This window comes from Alosa alosa, chromosome 7, assembly GCF_017589495.1.
Source record: "Alosa alosa isolate M-15738 ecotype Scorff River chromosome 7, AALO_Geno_1.1, whole genome shotgun sequence".
Lineage (NCBI taxonomy): Eukaryota > Metazoa > Chordata > Actinopteri > Clupeiformes > Clupeidae > Alosa > Alosa alosa.
This window is the reverse complement of record NC_063195.1, coordinates 34,817,470-34,836,915: the sequence shown is the minus strand read 5'-3', so window position 1 is coordinate 34,836,915 and position 19,446 is coordinate 34,817,470. Positions and strand designations below refer to the sequence as shown.

Sequence of the window (19,446 nt, the reverse complement as noted above, 5' to 3'; positions counted from 1 at the left end):
TAGGCATTTGCAATTTTGGCTTTCATTAATAGACATTCAACCTTTGTCATACAATGCCAATGACCGTTAACACTAGAAAAGAACTTCTATCTGGTGCTTAACTGATCTCTCACTTGTGCTATTAGTGTAATGGGCCAGGTTTTATTGACTGAACAAGATACAAATTTTGGATCAGGGATTAGAAACGGTTCAAAAAACACAAACCGCAAACAGTTTTTGGATGAACGTAAACGGGAACAAAACTAATTTCACTTGTTCCGGAGTGAACACGTTATTTTCAGTTTTAGAGAACAGGTTAATGTTATTTATCGTTCCGATTAACCTTTGTTTGAATATTATTCAAAAGTCCATAGGCATGGGAAGTGACCTGTCCACAGTGTTCCCTAGACCTCTTATATGATGAATTTAGTCAGATGTTATGAATCAGTGTCTCGCATGTATAATAGGCTAGAACTACTAGTTGATAAAAAGGATTTTCATATCCAACGCTATCTAACTGCCTTTTCAAAGTATGTAGCCTAAATTACAGAATCTTTTTGTGAAATTTCAGGCTACCAGAAACACTAGGGCAGGGGCCTCCAACCTTTTTGGGAATGAGGGCTACCTGAAGACCCAAAATCATATGGAGGGCTACTCATTTGAAACAAACATACCCTCACCCCTTTTTTGCGAGGGTAGTCCTCCTAAATCATAGGCTTATGTGATTTTTACTTTTAAATTATCAATATTGTGTAGGCCTATAAGTCTTTATATATTAAGCAACTGTATTTTCAACTTTAATATCAATAGCCTATGCAACACTACCAACATTTTTGTTCAGTTTGTTCATTTCAAAGTTTGCATGCTGAATCTAATCCAATTTTTTTTTTTTTAACAAAAACAATATTTTTGTGCAATTAATAATTTGGGTTACAATTTGTTCCCTATTTATACCCACCCACCATTATGAATTCAGGTGTTGTTTAAGTCCTGATTTCAGTGTACAATTCGGTTTTAACATTTCAATAGTAATCGCCCATACCACCCTAACATATGAAAACTCCTTTTAAAGTTATTGCACACCTGAAATCTCTCCATGATCTGACAAAAAAGGTCATGCACAATCCTGCTCAGTCATGCATGCTACAAAATTTTCAGCTCTATTATACGGCAGTAGCCTACGGAGGAGAAAAGGCCTGTGAGCTAAAGCTACCTGGTGCCCGCGGGCACCGTGTTGGAGACCACTGCACTAGGGAAATATCTGTAGGCCTGTCATGAAGTTGGTATTACCACACATAGGTTAGGCTATTACAGGGCTTAAAGCAACAACGATTTCTGTGCCTGAAGTTAGGCTAAGATTTAATATTGTACAGGTCTACTTGCCTACTTTCAGATCTTGCCCCATGCTTGAATTTAAGCACAGTGATTTTAACAGTTAGTCTTGATATTGAATGTGCTTTGATTAAAGCTTTAAGTCTGTTGGACCAAAAAAAAGCCTATAGTATTGTGCCACCGATTATAAATTAATATGTAAAAATATTTTTTAAAGGAACGTTATTAACCGTTCTTCTATAATTTTCTAACCAGTTACCATTTAGAGGAGAGGCCTTGGAACACTGGAACAGGAACGAAAAAAAATGTATGTTTTTTCAAACCTTAATGAAAATTATAAATGCAATTCCGAGGAATTACACGAGGGAATGCAGTCTGCTGGTTAGGGTGTTGGTGGGGCTGTTGAGCTTGCTGCTAGCTGGTTGGTAGGGTAATTGTGATACCTGCAAAGGTGCTTTTGGAGTAACCAAATTTGAATCTTGTGTGACATGGCATTCTTGAGATATCACACTCAAGGTGTTTTTGACCTTGACATTTGACCTTCGACCTTCAACCTCCAACTTCAACTCACTTCATCTTTGAGTCCATAAAAACACTCGTACCAAATTTGAAGCATGTACGTCAAGCCGTTCTGGAGATATAATGCTGAATGCATAAGATATGGCTGGGACTTTTATTTTGACACACAGGAAACACTTTAACAGGATGTGTAGTTCAGGTAGAGCTAGATTGTATGCTTAGAAGCTGAGACAGTTGGAATCCTCACAGGTGACACCTGTGCCAGTGTTCTGATTAGCCTGGGAACTGCTTTGAGAATAGTATGGGGGATGGGACCCGACGGGTCGGGTTCGGACAAATATTTAGAAATTGTAGTCGGGTTCGGACACATGGGGGCGATATGCATTGGAAGCTTTACATTTAAATTCCTTATTATGTTGGGTAACCAACAGGTCTGCTTTACATGATGCAAACCTTTGTTTTTTGAGAATAAAGTAAAATGTAAAAAAGACCTAATAGCTTTCTTCCTGTGTGCAAGATTTGTTTATCGTGACAACGCATTTCAGGCATGCCGCCTGAAATGCACACGCTTTGTCACGACTACATAAACAAATGGTTATGCACATAAGCACATATGCACATATAAGCACAGTCTTGGGTGACGTTAAAAAAAGTTGTTAGCCTATCAGGAGATTTTAAGATTATTTGCGTTGCATACTGTGGTATAGCCAGTAGGCTAAGGTCGTCTCGTTCAACTGGATGAGGATTTCCTCGAGTTGCCCCAATTAACGTCGATGCTGCATATTGATCAGTGACGGAGGCACTGTAGTTTCAACGACTGTTGCAGTTCATTTTTAAGACTTTTCATCAATGGTAAGACAAGAATTCTATTTCAATAGGCTATGCTTGCTTGGGCCTCTTGTGTTAATGTGCTGTGTGACCTGCGCGGCTTGCACGCCATCTGATTCTGTAGACAATTTGTTGTGTGTTCCGTTTAATGGGCTAAAAAGAAAGGCTATCCACAAACGTGAACGTTTAATCACTAGCATGGGAATAACTGAGGCATCATCTGCGTCGGGCTCGGGTAGGGTTCGGACATAAAAATGAAAATGCCGGTCGGGTTCGGACGCAACTCTGTCAGACGCGGGCCGGGTTCGGACAGAAATTTGCGGCCTGATCCGCACTCTTATCTGAGAACTACTTAACGAGCGCAGCTGGCTCTATTATGACATTACAGCCCCCGTTCAAGTCTATGGGGGAAAAATACACTTTTAATTACAAATATCTCAAAAAGTATAAACTTCTCAAAAATGAAAAACGGATAGGACGGTAAAGCCTTGGAAGATCTACGGAACGGTGTTTCAACCAAATTTGTACGTTAAGCGGTTTGGGCTGAATTGCGCGCACAAAAAGTAATAATAACTAGAAACGCAATTCCCAAGGAATTACCAGTGCATGAAAATGCAAAAGTTGTGATGTAAAATATCATGTATAGTTAAAATAGATAATAAAGAGCTGGTTACTGCGGTGATGCTAGAACTGTCACAATCACAGTGTTAAGTCTATGAGGATTTTTAAAACGTTTTTAAGTAATAGTTTAAAAAGTATAAAAGTTACAAAGTTTAAAAGACATAGCAACCTGATCCGTTTGAAGACCTACGTTACAAAATTTGAAAGTTTCTAAGTTAAACTGTTCAAGAGAAATTGCATACGGAAAAGGTGGTAAGCGGAATAATAAGAAGTTGCCTAGGAAGAACAGTACAGTGCATTTTCATGCACTGTAATAAGAAGTCTCCGGATTTCAATAGAGGGGATGCATCCCCTCTAATCATTCAATTTTCAATCCCCTAGATTTGTACACACTATTATAGGCAATGCTATTAAACAATGCTACAATATATTTTCATTATTATACCTGTTTCAAACCCCTGTAATTTGGTTGCCAAAACCTTTTTCTTCAGACAAATTTAATGAGCAAAGCCAATCAGGAACTTTTGTATGGCAAGTAGGCCTACAGTATCCTGTGTGGACTAGTCAGTGTAAATGTTTGAGGCATTCAGACTGTTCACTGCGCTGGGTCCAGTACGTCTGAGGTGAACAGAACCCTGAACTAATTTTCAAGGAGTGAAGTGAACAAATGAAATATCAATAGGAAAAATGTTCAAGAGCAATAGGGGACAGCATTGGCTGCACAAGAATTTATAATTGTATGGGCATGGCATTTTTTGGAGTGGGCTGATTTTTAACACAGTTTTGAAAAAAAGAAAATAAAACACTGCCACTTGTTTGAGTTAATGGTTTATAATGGCGTGTTAAAATAGTGTATAGATATTTATTTTCATCCTCCTGCAAACCAGACCGGTTGAATGACAAAGAACTGCCAATGCTTCTGGTCAACATTTCCTTCTTCAAAAAAGTGTTAACAGTTAACGGGTATGTGACTACCACATACTTTCAAAGAATAGTTATGTTGGTTCCCTTGTGATAAGCTCTTGGTTTTTTTTTTTTTTTGGCTGACCTACAGCACCTTTAACTGACACAATTGACATTAGTCTATGCATCTGCAGTCCTAAACTTGTCAGTTGAGCACATAGACAGTAGACAAAATATTGACTATTCTTAAGAAGCCAATTGAAACGGGTGAAATCTCATTACAGATCAAGCCAGGGGTCGTAAGAAACTTTTTTTACAGGCTGGATTTGGCCTGCGGGGTGGGAGTTTGAGACCACTGATCTAGGCTCAAATAGTCAGATACAGTGCACCTGGAAAGGTTTCAGACCCTCTCATGTTTCAGACTCCTCTTAAAATGTATTCAATGATTCTTTTTCTCTCATCAATCTACATACAATACTCCAGTACTCCACAAAAATCAGGTGTTTGGAGTGTTTTGTAAATTTCTAAAAAGTAAAAATGCAACCTCTGGTGCATCCTACATCTATCAGTGGTCCTTCAGATGCTTCTACAACTTGATTAGAGTCTACCTGTTACTATTCATTGGACATTGTTAGGAGAGGCACACATCTGTCTATATAAGGTCTCACAGTTGATGGTGTACACATATGTCAGTGTGAAAACCAAGCCACGAGGTTGAGAGAACCTTAGACCTGCGAGACAGGATTGTGTCAAGATTGTGTCCATGGTGGAATATCCCTTTAAAACGGTTGTGTTGAAAATAACTTGTGTTGGGTTTTTTTTTTTTACAAATCTCAATGTCCAGATACATCTCAATGTCCAGATAGGGACAGTTTGTGTTGTTTCTAAGACATTAGTTTTAAGTGTGTCAAACCTGTGGCTTTTAACTTCCTTTTGCGACTGCTCAACGGATGTTCTCACTTCTCCTTTGACTTAAGAGTTTGTTTTTTAAAATATATTTCTGAGAAATTAAATGAATTTCATTATTTGACAGTAATTAAAATAATTTTAGTCATGTGATTGATAGGAATCTAGCCCCAAAAGAAACATTAGCATATTTTTCCTCTTTAGCCAGGTTTAATGCTACTGTTGCAATCAGGAAAACGTAGCCTGAAGCTAAGCACAAATAGTTGAAGGATGAACACAGGACATTTAAAAATAGGATTTGTCTTGTTGTAGCATAATAGCTTAACCCTTACCAAAATATTCTGTAACCAAAATAACACCACGTTAGTTTGGTACTTGGTATGCCAGACTTAACTGCATGAAGCTTCAATCCTTCCTAAACATTTTCCAAGAGTTGTCCCAAAGGCACTGACCTTCGCAAGTAGGCTACAAGGTAAAGGTAGGCTTTTTAAACGTCAGTCAGAGAAGCAGACTCGTTTTCTTTTTGTTAATTTAAATTAACGGAACACTCAACGGTCACATTGACATCTTATCAGTTGTTACATTGGAGCATTGCTCATGCTAGACTCTTTTGATCAAAGATTCTAGACTGCTTTTGATCCTGTGAGGGAAATTTGGTCTCTGCATTTATCCCAATCTGTGAATTAGTGAAACACACTCACTTGAGTGTGTCTCACTTGAAAAAGAGAAGAGCTATTTAAACTGTAACCCTATGTCTCATTAGGCGTAGGCCTATTAAGTTGCTGTTGTAGTGTGGCCATCTTTTTTGTTGTGTTTGTTGTTTTGTTTTGTTGTTTTTTGGCTCTTCATGCTGGTCCTGTTAGCCACCCCTGCTTCTGAGCTTTGATTTATTTTTGTAAATTTCAAAATCGTTAACATTAAACCTCTTTTTCTTCTTTTTTTTTCTATACCGATTGACTAGAAGCAGGCTTGGACCACAGACTGTACAATTGGGCCGTTGTAAATTTTTAGTTTTTTAGTTTTCCCCCCCTTGTATCTTTGAGAAGTTAACTTCAATGAAGTTATAGTGCAGGTTCACATTTTCATGAAGTGTTTGCAAGTGAGACAATATAACAGATATCGCTGAAAACATCACCAGTGTAGGCTATGCCTAATACATGTCTGTTTAAGCATTATCCACACAAATATGACACATAGGCTACTGAATGAATGGACAAACATAAAACTAGCGATCTAGCTGGGATTCTAACCACGCATGGACAAGAAAGTTGATTGAATTAGCTTCTACATCGTCTATACCACTACACTACGAGCCGCTGATGCCAGATTTCTATGTATATATTGAACTGTTAGTTAACATATGTGAGAAATATACGCCCATGTTAACTGGTGCTATCACAATTTAACATGGGCATATGCAAGCCTCAAAACAACAAAGTAGTAGGTTCATCTTTGCCTCATACCAAAACCTAACTGAAATGTAGAGAACCCCAACTTTAAAGCAATAGTTAGCCCCTTTTAGAAGTATAGTTTTGGTATCATGTTTTGTTTTGGTATATTTTCACATTCATTATGATGGTATATGCATGATATACAATATGACATAAACAAACCTGAACAGCCTAGGATAGACATGTTTTGGGTTGCAGGACAGACCACACCAGTTAACATGCCAGAGAGCTTTTATAAAGAGGGGGAAATCCTTAATTAGTCTTAAAATGAGAATGCAGGGATACGAGAGGATATCTCGCAGGGTTCGGAACTAGCGCACCACTCACCAGCAAAATCAAAAACATAAATAGCCACAGACATCCAATCCAAAAATAGTGTTCAGTTGTATCCGGGTAAAATTCCAAAATAGGTCATCCCCTCCCTGAAACCACTTGTGCGCTTATGTGGGGTTACACGTTTAAGATGTCAAAACTGCACCAAAATTATTTTTATTCAGAAATTCAACTGTTTGTCATTTTTCATTGTCAAACCAGCCTACTTATGGCACTTTGTGTGTGTGTGTAAATCAGGCCTTTCTACGAACACTTGTAACGCTGTAAGCCTAGCTTAGTTTATGGCAAAATTATTTTCCTATTTATAAACTAAACTTAACTGTCGGACATTAAGAAAACATAATGAAGTGTCGTAGCTTTGTGTAACCCAGACATCAGCAACATTCATTTTATACGACCTATCACTCTCGGCTGCCTGCATTATCCCTGTCGTCACGGCTGCAACTTTCGCACTCGTTTGTGCTTTTTAGCGGCGTGTTCATCCTATGTATTCATCAGGTCCCGGGACACCCGTCTGAGCCTCCATGGACCAGGTCAACAATGAATAAAATTAGCTTATTATCAATGAGTGTTATCAATGTGAGCGAGTATACTACACATATTTTTTTTTTCTAAAGATACAGGACTGCTGCAGACAATGAGCTGCCAACCACCATGATGTAATAGCAACCCAAAATAATGAACTTGCTGTCCTTTTCAAATATAATAATCTTGACGGTGGTATATTCTATGGCTCACCACTTTACGAGCTATATGTACTGAGTGACTAAATATCAAAAGTTATTTCTACTGACATGCTTTCTGGTGACATAAAAACACAAATGGTTTCCTCTTGATATTAAGGCTGACATAAGAGACATAAGCTATGCAAGATGGGTACAAATCCCAGACTGTCCTGGAAAATAAACAAGATATAGGATGTATACAATGACAAATTCAAGGTCTCAAAGTGTTAATGCTTCTTTCCAAAAATCTCACCAGAAGTTGTTATTTAAGGGGTTATTTTTTTTTTTTTAAATCTTCTGGGGGAGCATGCCCCCAGACCTAACTAAGCTGAGTTACCAACCTTTTGAATTTCACATCTGTGCCTGGGGGGCCCATTTCACATCTGATAATCCGCCCATGTGTGCACACCTTTTGCTACATAAGTTTTACGCACTTATTTTAATAAATGGTGCACTCATCTTAGTAAATAATGCACTTACTTTATTCAATTCTACACACAAGCGAAACATCTTAGTCCAATCTCACTCCAAGCTGAGCTCAAAACTTGAGAACCCTGCTGTTTACCTGATCATGAAGCTACCCATAACATGTCCCTATCAACCTAGAGTTGGGAGCTGCACCCTCTACTGTGGCAATCTCTACGGCATCTTTGACTTTAGGTAAATGAGATTTATGCTAATAACTGCCCTGCACATCAGCAGATTTGGTTAACACTTCTCTTTATCTCATGCTCGCTGCAGACTAAAAGTGCCAGAAAGACGAAAACATGTAGTTAGACAGGAAGGACTGTGAGTGCAGCCAGGCATGCGCCCAGTGATGAAACCAAAAATGGGTTGGCTTCCTTTCCCCTTGATGTTTGAAAGAGGCCTCCCCACCACCACCACCACCCACCCCTGTTTTCCAAGGCGGAGCTATCACAGCAGTAAGCAGTTAGTGCATGAGACCTATCACAACCCAGTCATCACAGCGAGACTCACTAACGTCTGCACTTGTGTATACCCCAATTCAGTTTGTTTTCGTTGTCAGTGTTTTCTACCTTCACAGATACTTGGACTACAAAATAGATATGATGGAATGGCGTCTAGTTGTTTGGCTAATTGTTTTACCTCCAGCTCTAGGTGAGTAATAGCAGAATAGCTTATTTCTGTTAGTCAGATTAAAATCTCTCTTGAAGTCTATTAAATTAGGAGGATGTCCTCCCTTATATTTAAGAATATTTATTTGTGTGTGTGATTTTTTTCTTACTTAAAGTGTTTTCCTGTGACCTATAAACAAGTGGATTTTAATTTTATTTTGAATGGCTCATTTCATAACCTGGCAGATGTGACCTAAACTATCAGCTTGAATGTAGCAGAGTTGTACTGACATCTTCATGTAGTTTTATTTAATCAAACTTTAGCACCTTAAAATGTGATGCCAAGTGTCTTGTTTGTTTTACAGTAAATGGAGAAGTGGTGTACCTCAGCCAGAAACGCAATGGTTCTATTGAGCTTGCATGCTTGTCTACTACGAGCGGTCCTTTTGCCTTCTATCTGAAACGCGAGTGGCTGCAGCCCAACAAAGAAGTTCTGTTCATCCACCAAGGCCATGATCCCACTTTTGGTCCTGATGAAACCGACAGGAGTCGCATCCGTGTTTTTGAGAACCTCCGCTCTGGTCAGGTGAATGTGAGCATCTCTCACCTGCAGGGCTCTGACACTGATCGCTACATCTGCGAGTTCGTGTTTCCTGACGTTACCGATGACCGCAAGGAACCTGGCAGAGATAAGTTCCTCCTCTATGTTGCGGATCATGGTAAGCTGGTTTTATAGTTTATAACTATGTTGTGGCCCCTTCTACTGAGGGGACGGTCCTGGGGACAGTCAGTTCTTATGAATAATAATGAAAAAAAAAACTACATTCATACCTTGTAATAGTAGCTTTTCTCTGTTTGACGCAGTAGGTCTCCACATAAAAGTTCCTCTTATAAAACTAAATTACATGTGCACAGTGTAGCCAACATTTACATAGCCTTGTTTATACATAGCCTTGTCATTGGGTAATAAATAATAATAAATTATTTCTCAATATAAATCTGTTTCTGACCAACAAAAAATCATCAAGATGGTTTCCCAGTTCAGCCTTTGCCTGTAATATGCCATACAAAGAATAACAAAACAATATCAGGTGTCTGTACTAATATCATAATCATAATATTGTATTTAATTTTACTTACTTTTGGCTGCTTATGAAAAGAGACCCTGTGATACTATGTGAAGCAAAAATGTTGAGCAATTTCTTGCACAAACTCCTAAGTTGATGGTGTAATATTGCCTCACAATAGTTGAGTAATTATTTCATCAAATACTTGGTTGTTTTGTGTGATTTTGTGGATTAGCGATAAAAGGTGGTGGGTTTCTCATTATTTTTTTTTATTTTTTTATTAAAAAACAGTTAATTTGTCACGTTAACAGAGAAGAAATGAACAAGTAGACAGAGTAGACTACAAGGTATACTACTGAAAGACACACATACACCACCATCACTACGCACACATGTACACTAGTACATAGGAAGGAAGGGGGTTTCATGACTTCCTGTGTAAAATACCAGTTCCAGTAGCACTTTACATATTCACAAAATAACCACGTTGTCATTTTTTATCAATTGCCAAATGTTTATTTGTATTATGCATCCATTGTTATAAATGGTAGACATAGCTCAGATGAGGATATGCTGCTATGCCATTTTGATTCCCAATTCTTGGCATACCTAAATTGCAGCTGGACTAGGGTACCCGCTCTGGGACTGAATCAAATGGGCAGACATGGGGGACTTGAGTCACATGACAGTTTTTATATACATGTTGATCAAGCAAGTCTTAAGTCCTTAAAACCATCATGTGACTCGAGTTCCCCATGTCTGCCCATTTGATTCAGTCCCAGAGCGGGTACCCTAGTCCAGCGTTAAGCTGCAATTTAGGTATGCCAAAAATTGGGAATCAAAATGCCATAGCAGCATATCCTCATCTGAGCTACGTCTGCCATTTATAACAATGGATGTAAAATATGGCAATTGATAAAAAATGACAACGTGGTTATTTTGTGAATATGTAAAGACTTGAGACTTGACTTTGACTTGCTATTCATGACTTGAGACTTGACTTAGACTTGAGACAAATTACTTTTTATTTTTTTCATAGATATTAAGGAGTTTACTTTATAATTTTATATTTTATAGTATTAGCGATATAACCACCACCACATCGATTTTCATCCGTCAGAAGTTAGTCGTGTTAGAAACCGAGCCTAATGTCACATTCGAGGCATGTTAAGAGTTGGCTTTGAATCTATTATGCTTTTTAGTTAACAAGATATTAGGTTAAAATGTGTGAAATGGCAAAGTGAAACATTTTCTTGTCTGAGTTTAATCTTCATATGCTAGCGAAAATGTTGCCAATGTAACCTAAAGTAAGCGCCTCTCTTTCTCCCTCCTTCTTAAACATGTCCCTGTTCCATATGTTACAGCCTAGTAGTAACAACAGTCAGTAGGCCTAGCTAACTGCCAGCAATCAGCATAGAAAAGTAGCTTACTTCACATGTTAGGCTTATGTATAATATGATATAGCATTGACAGTCCTAAACGCTCCTAAAACCCATGCTTGTCAAAGTTTGGCAGTGACGTCGGCGGCAGTGTTTGATTGATTGATTAGTTCATTTTTTCAACATTATTGGGTCCCTGGAGATGACAGGTGTAACTTGAACTGTTTGAATATATATTTGAGGCATACAGTATTGAAACAATAATAGGCTATTTTATAATAGGTCTACTTGAAATACATTTATTTTTATTTGTATACATTTCATCTTATTCTATAAACCATTCAGATGTATGTGGCTTGAATGAATGCAATGTATATTTGTTTGTTGCAAATAAAACTCCAGCAGTTCATAACTAGCCTACTGTAGCCTATTTTAAAATGAAAACGTGGGTAAATCATCATGAATTTGTATGATTTGGCTTGTTACTTGCTTGACCCAAGCTATGATTTGACTTGAATTGCTTGATTGTCACAAAAAATGACTTGGACTTGCTTGAGACCTGAAGGTTAAGACTTGAGACTTGCTTGTGACTTGCACATGTGTGACTTATTCACACCTCTGCAAATGGGGGCAGAGGTAAGAACTAAGTGGGCCTCTTTTTTGCACTCAGAGATACAGCTTTGTGAGTGTCCACTCCAAATAAACCAATTTTGCACATTAGATACAAACAGGATTCCACATATAACAGAAAACTATGCACATAATATGGAGAACATGGACAATGCTTGACTGCACTTTGCACTTTCTGTTTCAGTTGAACAGCCTTGCAGCTGTTCCAGTTATCCAGTTCTCCTTTACACCATCGCTGGAGCTATTGGTCTTCTGCTCCTCATCATCCTGGGCCTCACAGTAGCATATTGTGTGAGTAGCAACTGAGCTCAATGTTCTTATATTATACCCGTTGGTAATAGCTTCTCTCCACAACAAACACATTCACTCTCCGTTGGCCATGCATCGCCCTTTCGGTTTTGTCATCACAAAGAATGAATAAGACCCAAATCAGGGTCATGAAGACGAGCACCTCTTTATGTGGTTTGACACCTCTCAAATCCCCACCTCTTAAACCTTGTATGGGTGTTTTTGTAAGCCTGTCGGTGTATGTGTGCATGTGAGTATGCCTCTCCCAATTACTCACTTCCTCTCAACTGCTCACAGGGCAAGGCGCGCAACGGCAGCAAGCCACAGCCCGCCGTCCCCATCTATGAGGAGATGGCAGGCCTGCAGTCAGGAAACAGCAAAGCTTTCTGTGACCCGGGTCATTTTGGGGAGAGTGAGTATGTGAAGCCCCGCCGTGAGAACCCCTACTCCAGCCCTTAAAGGGGGCCCTGGCCTCCTGAGCAATCTACACCCACCTGAGCTCCTCATTCATGACCGGATGACCGTTTTACCTGAAGAGTCGGGGCAGTTCACTTCGAGACCCAAACACAATGTCGCTGTCTTTCACAAAACTTAATACCCTCAGACTGAGGGAGAAATGCATGCTTTGCAGTTTGTTGTATCTTCAGAAGTGTAATACTAGAGTACGTTTGTTAGTGGAGCTGTTAAAGCGCAGTCAGGGATTTTGCAGGAAGTTGCGTTTGTGTTTTTTGTGCAAAAAAAGCATACATAATATTTTAACCAAGGAATAAACTAAACACACCAGAGAGATAGCTCACCACCACCTTCAGTATTCCCAGAGAAACTCCATGCAGGGTTTAGTTTTTGTTTGGGGCACAGGCTGCCCCCACTTTGTTTCCAGTTTTCGGAGCCCGGGCTGCCTACAGAGACCGGGGTTTTTCTACAGTGTACTCACGGAATGGGCAGCTAGCGGCTATGAGGAGATGATTGCTGAATGTGACATGTTATGGGCTTATGGGGTTATGTCGCTTAAATCCCTGACTGCGTCTTTATTAGCAAAAAAAATAAAAAACTTTGTATCATGGCAGACATATGACTTTTTGTATCATGGCAGACGTATGACACAAAAGTGTCACATCACAGCATGTGACAGCCTCACATAAATGTTGCGGTCACATGTTTTAAAAAAGGAACTTTTTACCAACCCCACACTGTAAATGGAAGGATGTCAAAGTATAAATTACAAGTTAATTTATATATAAGTGCCATAAGTATAATAGCGGAACTTCCAGGGAACAGAACTTGCTGTATATATTGTATATAATTAGCCCCTAGTCTGTTAGCTGACATCAGCTTTTATTTGCCGGGTAAAAAGTACAAAAGACCAAAGGCCTACAACAGAGAAACAGCAGCAATGCTGTCTTCTAATCATGTTATATTAGCAATGCTGTCTTCTAATCATGTATTATTAGCAATGCTGTCGTCTAGCAATGCTGTCTACTAATCGTGTTATATTAGCAATGCTGTCTACTAATCGTGTTATATTAGCAATGCTGTCTTCTAATCATGTTATATTAGCAATGCTGTCTTCTAGCAATGCTGTCTACTAATCGTGTTATATTAGCAATGCTGTCTACTAATCGTGTTATATTAGCAATGCTGCCTTCTAATCGTGTTATATTAGCAATGCTGTCTACTAATCATGTTATATTAGCAATGCAATGCTGTCTTCTAATCATGTTATATTAGCAATGCTGTTTACTAATCATGTTATATTAGCATTGCTGTCTAGCGGGGGGAGTAGTTGTAAGTATTGTTCATTTTCAGCATTGTTTTATTCATGTATACTCCTTCAATTTCTATACATGAAGCATACTTAGCCCTTGTCTCAGAATATTGGTACAAGTTTTTTTGTTTTTGTTTTATTTGATTGTTTATTTGTGAGGGAGGGTGTAAGCATTGTTGTGTTATTGTTGATTATTGCTTGTGGGTGACCACACACCAAAGAACTGTTTCTGTCAAACTGTTCATTTGTACATTCTTCAGTATTATCAGATCATATTGAGTCTTCATTTCATCAACAAGTTTCATACATAGGCCAATGTAAACATGTAAATTGTCACTTTAAATTGTTATGAATTCCATTTGTATTGTACTGAATTGTATTTTGAGTTGTATTCATGTCATCAATAAATGTTTTTCTCTCTCAAGACTAAACTTATTACATTACATAGGACACACACACCAAACATTTTCCTCTGAATCATCTTGTTTGTTTGTTTTTGTTTTCAGATTAGACCACCACAAGATTAGATGTACATTATCTTAATAGTCGGCGACTTCTATTGAGTTTCACCGTTTTTGGCTGCTGCTGTTGAAATCTGTCTCCTGGTGAACAAGGCTCGTCATTCAGTTCAGTCTGTGTAATGGTGAGGTCTTTATGTCACTTGTGAAGGGAAACCCTATAGCCTGGGTGACACCATATACATCATGAATGAGTGTGTTTGAAATTTATATGACCAAAAACCCAGGAATCAGTCACCACCGCTTATCTGGCACAGGGTGGACGAGTAGAGTTAGGAGCCCCTCTGAACAATTTGCACAGCTTCTAAACCATCCCTGTCATTGTCAAGGAAACAATTAGGTTTCCCTTACCTAGCTGACTTTGATTGTCAAAAGAGAATTGGTCTTGGGACCCTTCGTTCACTTCTGATTTCCAAGGAGCGAAACCAGCAGTGAAACTTAAAATGGTACAATAAACTACCAAATGTGGGCGGTGTAGTATAGTGGTTAAGGAGCTGGGCTAGCGTGCAGTAGCCTGAAAGTTGTCGGTTCAATTCCCAGCTTCCACCGTTGTGCCCTTTAGCAAGGCACTTAACCCCAAGTTGCTCTGGGGACAATGTGATCCCTTGTAATATAGCTGACATAAGTCACTTTGGTCAAGAAGTGTCTGCTAAATGTAATGTAATGTAATTTTTACAGAAGGCTGTAAAATGAAGAGTGCTACACTCTGGGGGCTCCCATGTTCATGCCCCCAGAGTGCAGCACTGTAGCTGCCTGGTAGCTCTATCTGTTGGCTGCAGCGACTCAAACTAGGTTGAACCGATTGTTTTCGTTTTTTGTTGTACCGAGTACCGACAGTACCTCGAGAAACAGATATCTGTGTCAAAAATGACCCGAATTTACCAATAAGTTTCACTGCTGGTAATGCCCCTTGGAAATGGGAAGTGAACGAAGGGTCTTCAGACCAGTTCTCCTTTGAGAATCGGCCTGGTATCAGCCAGGCTATAGGGAGACCTAATTGTTTACCTGTCAGTGAAGGGGATGGTTCAGAAGCTGTGCAAATTTAGCGCAGGTTATTCCTACCAGACAAGGCCAATGTGAAGGAAAGCCGATGTTTCCACACAGCAGGCTGCAGACTACTGTGTGTACAGAATGGGTGACACATGTCATGTCATGAGTGCAGTGCACAAGGGCTGTCGTATGCCACCCAAGCACTAATGTGCTGACTGCGTTGACTGCTCTTGACCAAAACAAAACAAAATTTCATATTAAGTAACAAGAAACTTGAATTAAGGAGACCATTCTAGTTCCCTCTTATGAAAATGCCCTTTCAGTGTCTGGGAAAAGTATTTAGGCCTGTTATGTTACATGTCACTGGGGCTGCCCAAAGACCACAGTAAAACTGGTCAAGCTGTACAACTGATAGACTGTTTAGCTAAATTGTATTGACAACAGCAGTGTCATCATTAAAAACATTCGGTCCCAAAAACACTTGAGCTACGACGTCATTATAAAGGACTAACCTATAATGAAACATGAACTAGCACACAAATTAACTTCCTAAGAGTTGCCAATATTGGTTGGCCTACATTTAAACCTCAAACCACCAAATTCAGTGAAAATAGATGTGTTTCCCCACCAATACTCTGGTTCCCATCATCTGTTTAGACAGTAGTTCCAGACAGCAGCGTGTCAAAGCTAGACAGCAAAAGTAAACAGCACAGGGAAGTGAAAAGGAATTTTCCTTTCAGTGCTGATATGACTAGAAATGTACAGGCCAGACAGCCATTCAGCATCAGCCCACTCCCATCCACAGGACTCAAAAAGACCCCAATAACAACCACTGAACATGATGCTAGAGTATGGGCATTACAAGATTTTTAAACTGACTACATGATGACTGAGTATGAGTTAAAGATGGAATTGAAATGTATGGTTGTTGACACTGAGGTAAAGGACACAGGAATCAAACATGGCTGGTCACAGAAGTGAAACTCACACTCTGAAAGTAAAACTTTGAACAATGTCAGAGACAGTGGAGCAAGCTATGGAGGCCCTGTAGGCCCAGCCAGTGGAGCATGCTGTGGAGGCCCTAAAGCCCCTTGTCAGTGGAGCATGCTGTGGAGGCCCTAAAGCCCCTTGCCAGTGGAGCATGCTGTGGAGGCCCTATAGGCCCATCCAGTGGAGCATGCTGTGGACCCTATAGGCCAGTGGAGCATGCTGTGGACCCTATAGGCCCATCCAGTAGAGCATGCTGTGGACCCTATAGGCCCATCCAGTGGAGCATGCTGTGGAGGCCCTATAGGCCCAGCCAGTGGAGCATGCTGTGGACCCTATAGGCCCATCCAGTGGAGCATGCTGTGGACCCTATAGGCCCATCCAGTGGAGCATGCTGTGGAGGCCCTATAGGCCCATCCAGTGGAGCATGCTGTGGACCCTATAGGCCAGTGGAGCATGCTGTGGACCCTATAGGCCCATCCAGTGGAGCATGCTGTGGACCCTATAGGCCAGTGGAGCATGCTGTGGAGGCCCTGCCAGTGGAGCATGCTGTGGACCCTATAGGCCAGTGGAGCATGCTGTGGACCCTATAGGCCAGTGGAGCATGCTGTGGAGGCCCTGCCAGTGGAGCATGCTGTGGACCCTGTAAGCCCTGCCAGTGGTTCTCATGGTCATCTGCATTCACCTCATCAGGGTCCCATAGATTCACTCGATGAGAAAAGCCCAGAGAAGGTTCTTTTGAGCTTAAAACAGAGTGCACATTTAGTTATCCACTTTTCCATTATTTCCATTATTTCAGCCTTTTTCTTATTATTAACATGGTTTTAAAAAACACATTATGTTAGCGAAGACTGGACTGCTGCTCCAAATGCTTTTGGGAATCAGTGTTTGAAGTTTGTAATATGAGGACAAACAACAACCCCACACTAACTTCCCTTGTTACGCTGAAAGAGCAAAGGAGGCTAGCAAGAAAGTGAGACGCACTGCTTTGTTGTGGATAATTGTTTCAACTATTTCTCAAAATGTAAAGGTCGCTTTGTTTCATTCACAGAAAAATCAAATGCCACTGGCATCTTTCTTTTTGGTGAAGCCTTATTTCACCTGCTGTCTTGGAGAGCCCTTCTGTGCAACAAATAGAAAGAACCACAGAACGCGCAAGAGGCTATAGGATACTCTTGCAAGTTTTAAAACTTGACTATTTGACACACTAAGCAACCATTGATGTTTATAATGTTTATATTTATACTGTAGTTCTGGGCAGACACTTTTGTCTAAAGCAAATTACAATGACAACAGTACATTGCTTAAAGTACCTGCTTGAAGAAACTGGGATCCACTTGGTCTTCATGAACACTTTCTTTGCATAGCAGAAGTCATCTCTTGCGAATGTGTTCATACATTTTCATTGGGTTCACACATTTCTCACACCCTTTTGCAAAACAGTTAACACAGATTTCATTCAAAGACCCCAAACTCTATTGGTTTCCCCGTGCTAAACAAAAGGAAAACTTCTCAGTTTTCAAGTTTCTCAAAAGGAAATCTTTTCACAGGTGGTAGAGATTCCTTGCACAAGTCTGAATCTCTGATACTGTGTGAAACTTCTTTGCACAATTCTTCAATCAGCAATCATCATTATCCATAAGAGATGCCATGTCTGTTCTGTGTTGCTATTTGCAAGTATGGTCCTAAGGCACATTTAGAGAAAGTACTGTGAAGAAAACCGTAAGAAAAATTTAGGTCTATTTCGATGAAAAATGAAAAATTGTAGTTCAATGAAATTTGTCTTGTCTTACTGTAGGTCTTACATGTCACAAGCATCAAAGCGATCAAGAAAAAACGTAACATGACAGCTTAAGATAAAGTCATATAGCCTAAAAGACAATTTAAGAAATAGACAAAATTTAAAACGAACATAACTAGAAAATGTAATTTTGAGGAAATTACCAGTGCATGAAAATATAAACATACTGTATATTAACATAAAATGTAAAACAAACTTTTATTTGGAAACAGTTGGCAGGAGTCATAGTTGATAACAACTGACAGTTGAAATGGCTGAACAGTTAAATAGTTGAGTAGTTTAAATAGTTAAATTATTTAATAGTGAATTATTGTAGTGAGGACATTTATTTTGAAACAGTTGTGGGCAGAGGAAATAGTTGAACAGAATATGTAGTCTTAAGAAAGCCAGATTGTATGCTTAAAGCCTGAGACAGAGTATATAGTTTAAAAGTTAAATGTAGATAGTGTAATGGATGTTGATAGACAGAAAGTTTAATGGATGTTGATAGGCAGAGTGTTTAATGGATGTTGATGGATAGTTTAATGGGTGGATGAGTGAATGGTTTGAAGAGGATGAATGGATAGAAAGTTGGATGGAATGTGCCTTATATCCTTGTAGAATGAAGATACACGGAGAGAGTTGGCCTAATTGAGCAGAAAGCAGTTGATACAGGTGCAATCAGTTTAACTGGCTTTTTGATGGGGCCTAATTGAGCAGCTGGAAGTTGATACAGGTGCAAATCAAGTTAATTAGCCCATTGTGATGTCATAGTGCCCATGCAAAGTCTATGGGGAAAAATAAGCTTGTTTTTTATTAATATGTCAAAAAGTATAAAGTTTACAAAAGTGAAAAATACATTCCTCAAGTGTCCTTTTCAAGACCTACGTTACAAAGTTTAAACAAAGTTTCTACGTTAAACGGTTGAAGCTGAATTAGACGCAGAAATTTGGTGGGAAGAATAATAATAAGAAGAAGACTTAGATAACAGAACAGTGCATTTTCATGCACTGTAATAATAACAATAGCCAGACACATATACATAGAAACCATGACATGACATGAATTACAGTTTTTCTCGATCGTTTTGATGCTTGTGTCAACTCTGACATCACATTCTCAAAACAGTTAGGCCTGACACCCGTGTCTGAACAAAAGCACTCTGGCCAAAATGACACATTTTGCTTGCAAAAAATAATTGTATTCCATGTAAGACTTACAGTAAGCACCTAGACAAGACAAATGTCATTGAACTACAACTTGTCATTTTTCATCAAAATAGACCTACAGTAAACACATTTTGTACTGTTTTCTTCACCAAATAGGCTATACAATAATTGCTGTAAATGATCCATAGCCTACTTGCAAA

At 39.3% G+C, this 19,446-nt stretch overlaps 1 protein-coding gene across 1 annotated transcript; it reads left to right on the top strand.

The window, feature by feature from the left end:
• Positions 1–8,208: 8,208 nt before the first annotated feature.
• Positions 8,209–12,796, top strand: cd7al (cd7 antigen-like). The gene is made up of 4 exons (XM_048248581.1): positions 8,209–8,716; positions 9,039–9,392; positions 11,934–12,040; positions 12,335–12,796. Exons 1-4 carry the CDS (start codon positions 8,536–8,538, stop codon positions 12,494–12,496), a joined length of 804 nt encoding a protein of 267 aa, XP_048104538.1. The 5' UTR covers positions 8,209–8,535; the 3' UTR covers positions 12,497–12,796.
• Positions 12,797–19,446: the final 6,650 nt, after the last annotated feature.